Genomic DNA, 16,906 nt, shown 5'->3' on the forward strand with positions numbered 1-16,906 from the left:
AAAGAACATGAGGTCAGTGGGCAGTCAACAGCATCAGCCCAGCGCATGGCAGTCTTCAGGACAGACATTTCACACATCAATTCCAGAAAAGAGAGCAATCAGTGGTCTAGATAGTCTACCTAACAAGGCCATCCCACATGCAGCCTCCAGGTCAGTTTCTTAAGGAGAAGGCAGAGGATTGCCTGAACATGTGAGGCTTATGGCCTCTTTGTCAACTGGGTCTTTGTGTCTCTACTAAACATGTCTTTAAGAAGACAATCTTATTAGTTGCCTGGGGGAAGGAGGTCACTCTTATCAACAGGGTACAATGTGTTAAAAAAGTTGGTGAACTCTGACTTCAAATTGATTCTTTTATTGACTGGCTTTCTGACTTTCCATGACCTCCTTAAAGTTCATTGTACCTCAGTTTATTCATATATAAATTAAGAGGAGTCACTTCATCTATGCCATAGGTTACCATGATATTATTTTCATTGAGACATGTAAAGTTCAATGGCTAGCATGTAACAAAGCTGGATAATTGGTCTGTTTTTAGGATAAAGGAGGAATTTCTGTAAAAAGTACATAATTGGCTATTCAGCAGCAGCCAAATTATAAAAAAAAAAAAAAAAAAAAAAAAAAAAAAAAAAACACCAGAAAAGGGAATAATTGAGCAAATTCATGTGAATAAAGAAACCATATACAACTTGGAGAAGAAGTGGAAAACAATAGACAAGATATCATGAGTACCAGGAGGAAATGAAGAATCCAGCTGGCCCTGTGGTCACATGAAAAGAAAAAAATTAAACTGGAAGATATATGTAGGATTATGGGAGTATTTTCATTTTGAGGTGTCACATACAATCTTTATCCATCAGTGTAGGCCAGAGTCTACAGAACACTCCAATGGCTATGAATGAGTCTTTACTATTCCTTTAACAGCTTCAATATACACTACAATGTCAAGTCAGGGGACCCAGACTAAAGGTCCACATGGGCACAAATATATACTGTGGTCTTGAATTAATCATCTACATATCCTAACCCTGTTCATCTTTACAGTCAATACAATTGCCCTTCAAGTTCCAGGCCATCACTGCCAGCACTATCCACCAAAAACTCCAACAAGTGTCAGCACAATCACCCATACTTATTGAGCACTACAATTGGCTGGAAATCACTACAATCTTTTATGTGGACACTCACATCAAATGACTGATGCTGTCCTGCCATAATGAGAAGTTACACTATTTTCCTAAGGTCTCATGCTTAGAGCGATGGATCCCATGCAAATGTCAATTATGTCAACTGTCTCCTAAATCATTAGGTACTTTCTCTCCATAGTATGTCATCATGATATGAAAAAATGGCCCTTAAGACATCAGTTGGTAGGCACAGTAGTGAAACTCAAGGTCACATCTAGAGCCAAGCATCTTGATCCCAATAGGTTCTCTGCTTACCGGAGGCCCACGGGGACCCAAAAAACCTGGAAGTCCTGGGCTTCCATTTTCTCCTTTGTTTCCCTTCATGCCCTGTGAAGGAAGAACAGGAAATTAATTATTCAAGGTCAAATGAAACTCGATGAGATTCAGAAATTTGATGCCACTCCCAATCTGTGGAGCCCTGATAGCCTCTAGCCCTTCCCTGCATTGGAGAAAGGATGAGTAAGCAAGAGACATGGGATTTGTGAAACTTGATATAATCACAGAGGGGCAGGAAAGTGGAGATGAATGAAAAGAAATCTCCACAGAGGATAGCCTTTCCATTCAAGTGGTGACATCTTATGGGACAGATTCTTAGAAATGATACCAAGATCTAGATGTGTGAAGTCTCTTTGAAGTGGACTCTGCTTCCCATGATGCTTCTAAGGTCTGAGGTGTGTGGTGGCTGCAGTCTTTGCAGTTTGAGGCTTTATTTAGCTTTTCACAAAGTACCCACAAGTGGGTCAGCTCCTCTGGAGCTAGCTGCTCCCCTGGGTGGATCCACCCTCAGGATCCACCCTTATCTATTTACTCTGTCTTAGTAGCACTGGCAGATTCTGCACTGAAGCTTCTGTTGGAGATTACTGGAATTGTCATAATGATAGATACTCATTGTTGTTGTCCCTGGACCAGTAGGATGACTACCTGCTGTGACTAGGAAGACTAGTACTTGTGGTTTTCTGGTCACCCTGGCTTCTATAGTCCTGGCAATTATCTGGACAGCAGTGGATAGCATACTGTCCTGGCTAATTTTTAAATGACCTTTCATACTTGTAAGTGGCTCCTACATAGATCTCAATCTAAACAAATATAAATATAAGCAGGCTTGGCAAGAAGGAAATTCATACTCAGACTTGAATGTACTGAATCCTAGAATCCATTAAAGAACCATCTACCCCATTTTGTCTCCTCACTGACCAGGCATGAACCTCAAATCCAGAATTTGATCATTACCATATTGTTTCCATTACCTATCACTGAACTTTTTTTTCTCTCCACCCATGATTCCATCTGTTTCCATGCTGCATACCACCTTGTGACAACCTGGTGTGGTCAAGGTTGCTTGGTGTGACATATTATTTCAACGATTAGACATTTACTCTGAAACCTTGCTACACGATCTTGACATTGAATAGTTGGAGGTTTCCATGTTTTAGATTGCAAAGATTGAGAGGTGTAGTCAGATGTATGGTAAACTTTTAAAGAGCTACATACCTTAATTCTCTGGCTTCAGGACTATTTGTACCATTTAAATATGGATTCATTCTCCAGTGTTTATAGGGATAGAGAACAAACAACCCATGACATGAGACTCTTGCCCTAACACCATCAGTGACTTAGGGGTGGGCACTCACTGGAGCTCCTGGATGGCCCGGGACTCCTGGGGATCCAGGTGATCCACTGCTACCCTGGTGGGAGAAAAAGAAATAGTTATCCTGCCAGTACTCTGTGCCAGGGCATCACTAGGTAGATCAGTAGAGCAAACATGATTGTAGGTGGATGACTTCATTACACAGGTGTGGTATTACCTTGTAAAAATATAGCCTGCCAATCCAGAGCCTTGGCCCTGCTGTGCTCTCTGCTTGAGGTGAGTGTTTGGCAAGATCAGTCCAATACCTCCATGCTCTCCTTGGAACTTCCTGGGAAGGCTATGCTTATAGTGGACATGCCCCTCCATGGAGGACCTTCCAGAGCCTGCTCTCACCTGACCCTTGGCCCCACTCTGCCCTCTTCTTGAGGTGAGTCTGGGACTAGCTCAGGTCCAACCTGCCCCCCATCCTTTCACCCACCAAGAGAAGAGAATAGAGACAGAGAGACCCCACCTGCACCCACTGGAAGAAGGGATGGAAAGATGGCAGTACAAGAACATATTAAACAATAGAAAGAGCAATATGACACCACCCGAATCTAGGGACTCTACCACAACAAGGCCTGAACACAACAAAGCAGATGAAGCAGAAGAGAATGACCTTAAAAACAACTTCTTGAAAATGACTGAAGTCCTCAAACAGGATATGAGAAAATCCCTTAAAGAAGTGGAAGAAAAAAAAAAAAAAAAAAAAAAAAACAACAAAAATAGTGTGAGAAATTGAGGAAAAGATAAACCAAAAAGGCAAGAAATCAACAAATCTCTTAAAGCAAGGAAAGCCAAGAAATAAAGGAAGAAAGAAAGAAAGAAACAAAAACAAAAATGAAAAAGAAAAAACATTCAAACAGGTGAGGAAACAATTCAAATAATTCAAGACCTGGAAACTGAAACAGAGACAATAAAGAAAACACCAACAGAGGGAATTCTGGAAATAGGAAAGCTGGGTAAACAATCAGGAACTATATAACAAACAGAATATAAGAGATTGAAGAAAGAATTTCAGGTGCTGAAGATAAACTAGAGGAAACAGATTCATCGACCAAAGACAATCTTAAATCCAACAAATCCTTCACACAAAATATCCAGGAAATATGGTACACTGTGAAAAGACAAAACCTAAGAATAATAATAATAAAAAAAAATTCTGCTTGCCACATAATAATCAAAACAACAAACATACAGTATAAAGGAAATATTAATATCAATAAAAGAAAAAGGCCAGGTAATATATAAAGGCAGACTTATCAGAATTGTACCTGGCTTCTCCATGGAAACTCTGAAAGCCAGAAGGTCCTGGATAGATGTTCTACAAACACTAACAGTTCACAGATGCCAGCCCAGCCTACTCTATCCAGCAAAATTCTCAATCACTATAGATAGAAAAAACAAGATATTATATGACAAAAGCAGACTTTCACAATATATATCCATAAATCCAGCCCTACAGAAAGTTCTGGAAGTAAAACTCCAACACAAGGAAGTTAACTCCACTCACAAAATCATAGGCAATAGATAATGCCAGTTTACCAGAAGCCAAAAGAAAAAGCAGGGCATATCTCCTCACAATACCACCACCAACAAATCCAAAATAAACAATAATTAATTTCTTTCAATATTAATGTTCTTAAGTTGCCTATATAAATGTACGTTGTTGATCTCACTCTCCGGGAAGGGCATTTATGATAGCCTGCTGGACAAAACAGCCCTACAGACTACAGCCAGGATATCTGAATCTTCTTTGAATCCCCCCATGACAGCGCCCCTTACCAGCAGGAAGTAGTTTGGAAAGAACGACGTCCAAATTCCCAAATATTGTGAATAAATGTTTGTTTTCATTTAATTGGACTTTGTTATATAAAATTAAATAAAATAATAAAAAAAGTTGCCTATATAAAACACTGGTTAACAGAGTGGATATGAAGACAGAATCCACCTTTCTGCTGCATACCAGAAACACATTTCAGCTTCAAAGACAGATACTACCTCAGACTAAAGGGTTGGGAAAAGATTTTCCAATCAAGTGGACCCAATAAATGAGCTGCTGTAGCTATCCTAATATCTAACAAATTGGACTTCAAACTGAAATCATTCAAAAGAGATAAAGAAGATCATTTCATATTCATCACAGGAAAAATCCATCAGGACAAAGTCTCAATTCTGAACATCTATGCCCAAATACAAAAGCACCCACATTCATAAAAGAAACATTACTAAAACTCAAATCATACATAAAACCTCACACTCTTATAGTGGGAGATTTCAATACCCAAATCACACAACTAGACAGGACCATCAGATAGAAACTCAATAAAGAAATGAAAGAACTAAAAGAAGTTATGACCCAATTGGGTTTAACAGACATTTATAGAACATCTAATCAAAACAGGAAAGAATATACCTTCTACTCAGCTCCACATGGAACCTTCTCTAAAATCAACCACAGACTTGGCAATGTAGCAAACCTTAACAGATATAAGTTTGGAATAACCCCCTGCATCTTATCAGACCACCATGCTTTAAAGTTATAATTCAGCAAAAACACTAACTTCAGAAAACCTACTAACTCATGGAAACTAAACAATGTGTATGTAATTGCACCATTTCTGGGTTAAAAAAGAAATAAAAAGAAGAAATTAAAGAGTTCCTAGAATGAAGATACAACATACCCAAACTTATGGGATATTTTGAAAGCAGTGCAAAGAGGAATTTTCATAGCACTAAGTGCTCACATTAAAAAAAAAAAAAAAAAAAAAAAAAAAGCAGCTGGAGGATAGATACATTAGAGAATTAACAGCAAAATTGAAAGCTCTAGAACAAAATGAAACAAACTCGGCCTGGAGGAGTAGATGCCAGGAAATAATCAAATTGAGTGCTAAAATCAATAAATTAGAAAAAAGAAAACAATACAAAGAATCAATATAGAGAAGAGTTGGCACTATGAGAAAATAAACCAGATAGACAAACCTTTATCCAAACTAACAAAAAAGCAGAGAGAGATAACTTGCAAATTAACAAAATCAGAAAGGAAAAGGGGAACATAACAAAGGACAATGGGGAAATCCAGAGTATCTTCAGGTCATAGTTTGAAAAACTGTACTCCACAAAATTCAAAAATTGACAATTTTCTGGATATTTAGCAAAATTAAATCAAGAACAGATAAGCATTTTAAATAGACCTGTAAACCCTAATGAAATAGAAGTAATCATCAAAAGCCCCGTAAACAAAAACAAAACAACAACAACAACAAAACAAAACAAAAAAAACAAAAAACAAACAAACAAACAAAAAAGGCCAGAAAATGCCAGGGACAGATGGTTTCCATGCAGAATTCTACCAGAAATTTAAAGAGCTAATGCCAATACTCCTCTAATTGTTCCACACAATAGAAGCAGAAGGGTCATTGTAGTGAGATAGTCCTTCTGTAGCACTGACCATGTCCATTGGGGGTGGAGTCATGGGCGGAAGTGACCTGGGGAAGGTGGTCGGAGGGGGCCAGGAAAGGCGCTCTTTCTGGCGTGACTCGGACAGGAGAGGATCGGGTTGAATTTCCTGGTGTTCATCTGTCTAGGTTGTAAGTTATTTCTCCCTGAATAAACATCTATTCGGCCTATTTGTTTATCCTGATCCTTATTTACCGCGATATCCCATGTACAAGTCTGCATATAGATCCATCTGTATTATCATGCACAAAACTTAAGTCCAAATGGATCAAAGACATCAACACAAACCTGCCACACTGGACCACTTAGTAGAGTAAGTGGGAGGTACCCTTGAACAAATTGTATGGCAGACTGCTTACTGAACAAAACACCAGTAGCACAGACACTGAGATCAATTAATAAATGGGACCTCCTGAAACTGAAAAGTTTCTGTAAGGGAAAGGACACAGTGTACAAGACAAAACAGCAGCCCACAGAATGGGAAAAGATATTCACCAACCCTACATCTGATAGAGGGCAAATCTCCAAATATATAAAGGACTCAAGAAGCTAGTCACCCAAACACCAAATAACCAATTAAAAATTGGGGTACAGAACTAAATAGAGAATTCTCAATAGAGGAATCTAAAATGGTTGAAAGACACTTAAGAAAGTGCTCAACATCCTTAGCAACCAGGGAAATGCAAATCAAAAAACTCTGAGAAACCATCTTACTCTTGTCAGAATGGCTAAAATTAGAAACACCAATGGCAGTTGATTCTTCCTGAGGATGTGGAAAGAGGGGAACACTCCTCCACTGCTGGTAGAAGTGTAAACTTGTACAGCCATTTTGGAGATCATTATGGAGGTTCCTCAGGAAAAGGGGAATTAGTAATTCCACTCTTATCCATATACACAAAATATGCACACGCATGCAACAAAGACATCTGTTCAACTATGTTTACAGCGGCATTATTTACAACATGGAAGCCACCTAGATGTCACTCAACTGAAGAATGCTTAAGGAAATTGAGTATAGTACTCACTCAGTGATTTTAGATATAGAAGAAAGGATCACCAGCCTACAATTCACACTGCCAGAGAAGCTAGGAAACAAGGAGGATCCCAAAAGAGACATACATGGCCCCCCCACAGAAGGGGAAAGGTACAAGATCTCTTGAGCAAACTGGGACCAGAGGTAGGGCAATGAATGGAGAGGGAGTTAGGAGAAAAAGAAGGGAAGAAGAGGAAAGAAGAAAAGAACATGAGGGAATAGCAAGATTGAGTCTGGGGAAGCATAGAGGAGAGCAAGAAAAGAGATATCATAATAGAGGGAGACATTATAGGTTTGAAGAAAAATCTGGCACTTTTGGAAATGACCAGAGACCTACAAAGATGACCCCAACTAACAATCTGAGTAGTAGTGGAAAGGCTACCTTAAATGCCCTTCCCTGATAATGAGATTGATGACTACCTTATATGCCATCCTAGAGCCTCCATGCACTAGGTGATGGAAGAAGATGCATATACCCACTGCTAGACACTGATCTAAATTCCTGGAATCCAGTTTCAGAGAGGGAAAAATGGTGACATAAGGGGTTAATACTATGCTGTAGAAACCCACAAAGACTGGTGACCAGAACAAGGGGGAGCTCATGGACCCAGGCAGATAGTTGGGAAACCAGCATAGGACCGACCCAGATCCCCTGAATGTGGGTCTCAGTTAGGAGGCATGGGAAGTTTAAGGTCCCTCTGACTATGGGACCAGGATGTATCCCTGGTGCAGAAAATACTTTGGGAGCACATTCCCCATGGAGGGATACTCCCTTAGCCTAGGACTTGAGGGAGGGCATAGGCCCTATCCCAAATGACTTGACAGATTTTGATAATCCCTCCTGGAAGGTCTCACCCTCCCTGGAGAATTGATGGGGAGATGTGATGGTAGTCTGGGAAGGCTTGGGAGTATGGGAGGGAGAGGGAACTTGGATCAATATGTAAAATATGAAAAAATATAAAAATAAATAATAAGTGTATAAACAAAAATCAATCAAACAAACCAAGACCAAAATAAGCCACAAATACAGTCTGTTTTAGGGTCTTAGAATGGAGCTTTCCCCTAGGTAACTATAGAGTTGTGGAGGTCTGTCCAGCAGATGGGAAATGAGGTAACGGGTGGAAACAGGATATAAGCTGGGAGAAATAGGAAGTTGTTCTTTTACTTGCTGAAACACTAAGGATGTAGGGTGAGGTGGTGGCTTGCTTCTTTTCTCTGATCTCTCAGCATTTCCCTCTATATCTGATTCTGGGTATTCAGTTCTTAGACAAATTACACACTCCATTTATACGCAGGCTGTTCTCACTTGGGGCTGCTATGACTCTCTGAAAACCACTTCATTTTGCAGAAGATGTTTTTCAACTTGTAAAAGGAACTTATGATATTTAATTCATGACACTATTATGGAATGAGATGAGTCCGTGGGCATGAAATGGCCTAACTCACTGACTGGTACCCACTACACTGCACAGTAAATTAGCAGGACCAGTTTCATTCACTCTTCCAGTCATCCTTTACTCACAGGCTGGGCTATGAACAATACGAGCATATAACAACCCAACCCAGGAATAGTTGCTTACATCATAAGGTGTGGCTGAAGAAGCAGCTCTGCCTCCTCTCCTCATTGCACACTCCCTCCCCTATGGTATTATCACAAATGCAATGGATACATTAAAACACCAAGATAAGGAAGTATAGGGTAAATACTAGCTTGTTCTGTCATCCAGTTAGGGATTGAAAGTTTCCCAGGTTCTAGAACTGACTGCCTTGAATCTACCATTCTATAACTTGATAGCCATTTTGCACATGTTTATAGCTTTGCTAAATACTTCTTCTCAATAATATTTCTCACAGTGGCATCTACCTGTAATACCAGTAACTGAGGATAGTGGCAGGGAGGGACATGAGGAATTCAAAGTGAGTCTCAGTTACACAGTGAGTTAGAAGTCAGTTTCTGCTATATGAGACCATTTGTAAAAGTAAATACACACACACACACACACACACACACACACACACACTAGAGCAAACATTAAGAAGCTGAAGAATTCTCTTAGATATCCTGTTTCACTCCCAAATAAATACCTATTGCCTAAAATGCAAAGCTCAATTTACCAAAGCTCAATACCTTCTGCCTACAGACTTCCCACTGGATGCCCTCTGTGCTTAGCTTACAGTCCTACTATGAGTCTGTAGCTTGTAGTTCTTGTATCTATAGCATCTAGTGAGTGGCATACCCTGGGTTTCTGTTTAATGAAAGACCAAGAAGATCACAGAGATCCATTCAGTGTTAATCCTGAAAGTACAAGATCTGAATGATGTCTTGTAACTGAATATGTACTCATGAAAATGTCAACACCCCAAATAGTCAACAACCTTTAGGTGACCCTAACAAGGAACCTTTTATATTACATACCAGTCCCTTTTGTAAACCATTCACTTCTTATACCAGATGCAAATGTCATTGCCATTTTACATGTGGAGAAACTGAGGCACAGAAATGCTAAACCACACACACAAGAGAGAAGTAGAAAGCTGAGTTCTGAGTATAATACTGAGCCCATTCCATACTGTACTTCCCCTGTTAAGGATGTGTTTGTAGGTCAATAACCAGATACACAGTCTCTGCCTTTTGCCTAAAATGTTCATGGGACCATGGGACCAAGCACCTCACCTCACCAGATGAATCCAGAAAACATGTAGCATAGATACCCTTATTTCAAAAAATAAAGAAACAGAAGGTCTAAGCTGGGATCTCAGATAGTGAGCAGAAATGGAAGCCCTGAGCATTATTTTTGATTGACAGGCACACTCAGCCCTTCTAGTGAGGGCTGCCTGCCCCCTCCCTATACTCCCTCCACCCACCAACCCATCTGTGTGTCTCTAAAAATATGTACTTTGGCTCTTCCCTATGGAAATGATATCTCTCCTGCTTCTTGCTCTAGTCCTCTCTCTGTCTCTGCAGAAGGAGGAGGGCCACCAGACAATTAGCACAAGGTGCCAACACTAGTTTTATTGGGCACTTGCTCCATGTGAACTTTGGTCTTTTGATGTTGGTACCAGGTCCTCCCTAAGCCACAGTCCTACACTCCAACAAGGAGCCCCTCTGGGTTCTATGCAGCCCATGAATCGAGGCTATAGTCACCTTCTCAAGCTTCTGGTCTCCAAACTCCTGTTTAAATCCCCTTTCTCCAGGACAACCTTTCTGACAAGGCAATCTAGTCCACAGGCATTTAATGTATGGTCTTAATCTTCAAACTCTTGGCATCAATTGCTGATGAGCTGTGTGAGCTTGAGCCTTTGCATAGGCAGATTCATAACATAGTTTCATAACTCAGAAGTCTTGGGAGGAAACTGAAAGCATGCTATCTGTGCTTTGTGCAATGAACATTCCCATATTTCTTTGAAGCCAGTGGCCATGAGGTAGTCATCACATGGGTTTTACCCATCTCTGTGTGAGTGTAGATTTTAAAGAAAACAAAATAAACATTTGAGGGCTTGGTACACATCTACAATTACCATAATATGAATGAAATTGATATAGTAGAGCCAAAAATTTCATGTTTCTAAGTAACATATCCATCCCATTGTCACAGCATAGCCCACCTCTTAGATATTAGCAATAGCATTGGCTGACCAAACTATCGAAACAGGTATAAAAATGTTACAAGCTAACATGATTCATGTAACATCATACTTTGTAATGATAATAAGTCACTGTACTGGCTTATTAGAAGCAAAGTTTACTGTTCATAGTATGCTAAGTTACAAACATTGCTGCCTCTATTGGGTCTCCAAGGCTCATCTCTTTTACATAGTACTGGGCATTCTAATATCTAATTTCTACCTTTGCTCATACTCTATGGATTTACCTAAGTATATGAATGGAAATGGGATTTACCTAGTTATATGAATGGAAATGGATAAAACACTAAGTATTTAACAACATATGGGATATTGTAGGTTAGATTCACATGTTGAATTGCTAATGCCTATGCCTTACAATTTGAATTTGTTAATAGCATCATTGAAGATGTCATCAGTTATGTTAGGTTATGGTATAACAGGTTAGACCCTTAATTCAATAGGTCCATTGCCTATATGTAAACAGAATTTGAGACACACACACACACACACACACACACACACACACACACACACACTTGCACCATCCATATAAGAGGAATATTCCATGAAAACAGAATCATAGATGGAATGATACCTTTCTAAGCCAAGCAATGTTATTATAGTCAGTCAACCCTATTATTGCTGCTGTGAGGACTAGCCTCCAGTAGCTCAGATATTGTGGGGGATGCTCAAAGTCAGCGGACTAATCACTTAACTTGACTTTTCTATATGAGGGAGTAAAACTTAATTCTTGGGGCTAGTGAGAGGGTTAAAATTAACCCTCTAGGGCAAACAAAAGAGGGGGGAAAAAGGAAACACACATATCTCCAACATGTCAGGATCCCATCAAGGGTGCTGATGAATGGCAAGCCTTCAGCAGGTCAGAGAAACTGAAGAGAAGATGCAGAGCACGTGAACAATTGGACAAAGATACAAGTGGACTTTTCTGATGTCCAAAGCTTAGTTCTTTATGTTACTATTCTTTCTGTTGCTCCTACCCTAATTCCTTTCTGTTCTGTTCCTCTACACTATGTGTTCTTAATTTTTCCTTCTAATTATATTTTTCTTTTACAGCTCATATACCCCAGCAAAATCTTTCAATCAGTATAAAAATTACAAAATGTGATTACATTCTATTTTTCAAGTGAATAACTACATTGAATACAGCACTGTGATTAAACAGTTTACATATTACAGGTGAAAACCATGTTGTTCAAAGAACCCTCATACATTCATACCCAAACAACTCGTTATAGAGTAACAAAGTGTGAGCAAACAAGTTATTTTTCTCAGTCAGTTTCTTTTACTATCAGGCTGTATTTTTGCAGTTACAAAGGCCAATCCTTTTATTATTTATCTCAGAAGTTAGTTGTATAAAAAAAAAAAAGACTCACAAATTGTTGGCATTGGTGACACACACCTTTAGTCTCAGCACTTGGGAGGCAGAGGCAGGCCTCTGTGAGTATGAGGCCTGCCTAGTCTACAGAGTTGGTTTCAGGACAGGCTCCAAAACAATACCAAGAAACCCTGTCTCTAAAAACAAAAAACCAACCAACAAAGAAACAAAAAAGGCACACAAATCTAAACTTTTATATATAAAAAAAATCTCTACCTTAAATCCTCAGGGTCTAAACAAAACATACTTACTTACATACATACATACATACATACATACATACATACACATACATACATATATATTAGGTAGTTGAAGGCAGAAATGGGTAAATGGACTTAATCATAACCTCTGATGACCAACTCATCCAAGCAAGAAAGGTATTTCAGCCAGCAATAGCCAAGCTACCATTGTTCCTGTTCCCTGACCTAAACAAGTCCCTTCTTCAACTATTAAAAATGTGCCTTGTCCAAGGTGATTCCCTCTCCAAGGTAGAGTTCCCCTTTTAGGAATGTAGCAATTTGGAAGAAAACTTGGCATGCCTGAGGTCTCTGGGGAACAAGAGATGGTTGTTGCCTTTGCCTGCCTTGGCTGTTTACATGTATGCCCACTTAACCTGGATAGATTGTATCTTTTGACAGCTCTATCAACTTTCTTGACCTAGGCAGCAGGTCTCCTTAGTCATCAATTACGTCCTTTGTACCAATATGGAAAACTACATCCACAAGAATTCATCTCAGTGAATAGCCATAAAGGTATGGCTATTAATATGATGACAAAAGAAGACAAGGGTACTCTTTAAGACATTCTACAACACCTTAATTGAAGAGATGAGATGGCCTTCAATTTTGCTGAATTCATTGAAGGACTAAGCTGTCCTGCTACCTGACCTAGCAAGGGTTCAGTCTTGAGGGGGGGGGTTGATGAACAGCTGGAAGGAAGGGAGCCAAGAGATGGACATCTTGATTTTGTTTTGTTTTTTATTTTCTCACTCTTTTAATAAATCTCACTTTTTTGAGGCAAAAAAGCATTTTTATAAACTTTAAATTGTTCCTCAAGATTTTCAACTTCAAAGCCATTAACAAAAACATCTTAACCTGAAAGACCCCCACTATGCTTATTGCCTGTTTAAATTGCTCTTGCTAATTTGCCAAGGTCAAACTATGAGAAAAGTACAGGAGGGAACCAGGAACAGGCTGCTCTCATCCAACGCCAACCAGATATCTGTGGTCTGCAGCTTGGACCAAAGCAAGGTCAGCAGGACAGTGTCCAGTATGCTGAGATAGTCATAACTGAATTCTTTGTATTCTTTGTGCCCAACCCGAATAACCAACTGTCCTTGGTTAACTACAACTGCAACATTTAGATGAAACAATGAAATCCCTGTAACCATGCTTCTGCTTCTGTAAGCCTGCTTCTTGCCACCCCAACCCTATATAAACTGCCTGAGTTTTAACCTCAGCACGCTCAGTTCCCCGAAAGACTGAAGCGTCCACAGGTACCTGTGTAAACAATAAACAACCTCTTGCACTTGCATCCAGTGGTCTTGTCTCGTCTCTTGGGGGCAAGGGCCTTCCCCCTGACAGGCTCCAAACTCTTGGGGTCTCTGGGGGTCTTTCAAACCTAACAATACTTCAATCTATATGTCTAAATTCTTTCTAAGGGTGGTGGTTGAATCATTAATCTGCTCCAGTAGCGATGCTTAGAAAAAGTCAAACACTATTATTGTAAATACCAGTAACATTGCCCAGTGAGGGGCTACAAAACGCCTGAGAATTTTCACACAACCCATAGATTATGTGGAATGTGTCAGCAATGAAGGCAACAATCAGAGCTATGCTGAATAACAGTATGAGGTCTTCAAGACATATAGTCTTCTAGGTTTTGATTCTCCAAGGCTGACTCAGGAATGGCTTTGCCAACCACCCAGCCATATCCAATGAGTTCCACTGTTGCCTGTTGGTCCCCTCATGTGGCCCCCTGCACCTAAGAAGCTGAAGATGCAGGGATGTGCTCTCTCATGGCTGGTAACTTAATTTCCCACTCCTGGCCTCCAGAAACAAAGGTAAATGTTTCTGTATAGAAGCTGCCAGCTGTGGCACCTTTAGAAAATTCATATGCGGAACCTAAAACTGTGTAATGGCTCCAAACTAGAAATATGACAGCTTTTAGAGTTCCCGTGTTGCCCCAGGACAACCCACTAACATATAGAAAAACACTTGATGAAAAGGGAAGTGGCTGTTTAGCATCCTTCAGGACACAGAGCTACATTTTAAAAACAATGCTTATATCCACACCAAACATCACCATGATGATGATGAACAATATAGCATGTTAAAAAGAAAACTCACCGGCGGGCCCCTTGGTCCTTTAGGCCCCTGTGGTCCTGCAGGTCCAGTATCACCCTGGAACAGAGAGGGGTCATATAATAATAGAGCTACATGTGAAAATGACAAAGGTCTAATGTGTACCAGATTCCAGCAACAGACCCAGGAACCCAGCACTGTGTCCAAACACTTCCTTTTGGGTGCCAAGGACTTAAAACATGCACAAATTTGTTTCACCCAAATGAGGAGATGCTTTCCAGTTCACATTTGTTAATAAGTATGTTTATTTGCTGGCTAAGGCATAGTACACCTGTTTCCTGGTAGTTTCTGGTAGTCATATCTTGAATTAAGGTAAATCAAAATGAAAAATTCACTGGATAGTAATCTACAGCCATTCCTGCCTAAGTCACCACAGTGTGAAATCTGCCACCCAACAGTACCACCACCCCACACAGTGTCTCAGATAGCCTCAAGGACCCTACCTACTTGACTGGTTTTACAACCATATCTTAATTAAGGTTACTATTACTATTACCAGAGAGGAAAGGGTTTCTCTTACTCTTCCTTATCACAGTTCATCATCCTAGGCAGTTGGGGCAGAAATAGAGCCCAATAAGAAGCCTTTCTTGCTGGTGTGCTCCTCATGGCTTGCTCAGCCTTCTTTCTGCTAGAAGCCGGAACCAGTAGCCCAAGGGTAACATCACCCACAATGGGCTTGGCTCTCACATACCAGTCACTAATTAAGAAAATGCCCACTAGGCTTGTCAACAGCCAAGTCTTACAGAGGCATTTTCTCAATTGAGGTTCCCTCCTCTTGAATGACTCCAGCTTATGTCAAGTTGACACAAAATTAATGAGGACAAACTACTGGGAGAAAAAAAAGAGAACTAGACTGACTTTCCCATAAGATAACTTCTAGTTCCTTCACAGCCGGTCTACCAAAGCAAATATGCTATAGCATTAAGAAAAACAAGAGGAGTCCATATGCTAGATAGGTTCCCATGGGGTCATGAAAAATATAAAGGTCTAGAAGAAGTCAACTTGGGACCTTGGGTGTATACCCAAATTTCAGTGCACCTGGCAAACTATCATGTACAATAGGTAGCCCAGTCTTGGGGAATGGGCATGGAGGGTGAGCTACAAATATGGCCTCTAGGGTGGCTACTACTACCCTTAAGTCTCTTTATGACAGTATTCTCATTTGTTCCTCCCAGAGAAAAGCTCTTCTTTCTCTGTCCTGATTTCAAGACCAAATAAAAGTAAGAGACATCTGAGATGTCCAAAGTGAGATACATCTCAAGAACTTCTGCTGCTACTGCTAATGGTGGTCTTGATGATGGTGGTAGTGGTGATGATGATGAAAGTGCTAGAATTAGTGATGGTTTAGAGATGATGATGGTAATGGTTACGGCATAAGTCATATTAATGGTAGTAATGATGGGGGCATGGGGCAGTGGTGCTGTTAATAATGGTGGCAATGGGGGTGGTGATAATGGCGATAGTGTTGATATCAAATGGTGGTAGGGACTTTGAGGGATTCATAACTACTATGATCACCAAAAAGACCAAGAGATAAAGAAACAATTAAGGGGGGCATGAAATGCCCCTCACATAATATAAAATAGCTGTGGTGGGTCCATCATTGTACAGTAGACAAATCAGATAAACCCAGAAAAGCCTCCATAAACTGTGAGGTACAGGCTAAGGCCAATGAATGGAAGAAGCTCAAGTCCCAATGAAAACCAATTATGTGTCATTCCAACATCACAGAACTGCCACCTGACACTATGATGGGATTCTTAGGTACCCCTTTCTTGTTCTCTCAACAACTGAAGGCCAAGGAACCTCAACTTACATCTTTTCCTGGTGATCCTTCCCTTCCAGGGGGACCAGTAGTCCCAGGTTCTCCCTAGGGACAAAAGAAAATTACTGTTAGGGACCGGGTTGATTCAGCTAAAGTCCATTGCAAACACATAGTATCTAAAGGTGTGGGAGAAATGCAGAGTCCAAGAAGGTTATCAGACAGAAGTGCCCTCTACAGAGAATGACAGCCTCTCAACCCAAACAGAACTGGATTCCAGGAGACTAGGGGGAGCTGTAAGTGTCTCCCCAACAGGGAAAGCAGGACAAACACAAGATGATGGGTCAAGTTGAAACTGTTTTAGCCCCTGTCACCTGGTTATCACTGGTTTTTCTCTCTAGCTCTGTCCTGGTTGTCCACAAAGTTCAAGGAATCCAACCAATGACCCAACA

General features: G+C 40.3%; 1 protein-coding gene and 1 non-coding gene across 2 annotated transcripts in view; one reads left to right on the top strand and one right to left on the bottom strand.

Moving 5' to 3' along the window:
* Positions 1-16,906, bottom strand: part of Col22a1 (collagen type XXII alpha 1 chain) — a 245,476-nt gene that overhangs the window by 16,310 nt on the left and 212,260 nt on the right. Inside the window, exons 53-56 of the mRNA XM_051178562.1 lie at positions 16,509-16,562; positions 14,678-14,731; positions 2,816-2,869; positions 1,440-1,511 (exon numbers count right to left, since the gene is read on the bottom strand). Coding sequence (XP_051034519.1) covers positions 1,440-1,511; positions 2,816-2,869; positions 14,678-14,731; positions 16,509-16,562 — 234 coding nt within the window. The remainder of the gene's footprint in view (positions 1-1,439; positions 1,512-2,815; positions 2,870-14,677; positions 14,732-16,508; positions 16,563-16,906) is intronic.
* Positions 12,794-12,929, top strand: LOC127217570 (small nucleolar RNA SNORA67). Its single transcript, XR_007834106.1, has one exon. It is a non-coding gene; the product is annotated as a small nucleolar RNA SNORA67 (small nucleolar RNA).

The sequence above is a fragment of the Phodopus roborovskii genome, unplaced genomic scaffold (assembly GCF_943737965.1).
Source record: "Phodopus roborovskii unplaced genomic scaffold, PHOROB, whole genome shotgun sequence".
NCBI lineage: Eukaryota > Metazoa > Chordata > Mammalia > Rodentia > Cricetidae > Phodopus > Phodopus roborovskii.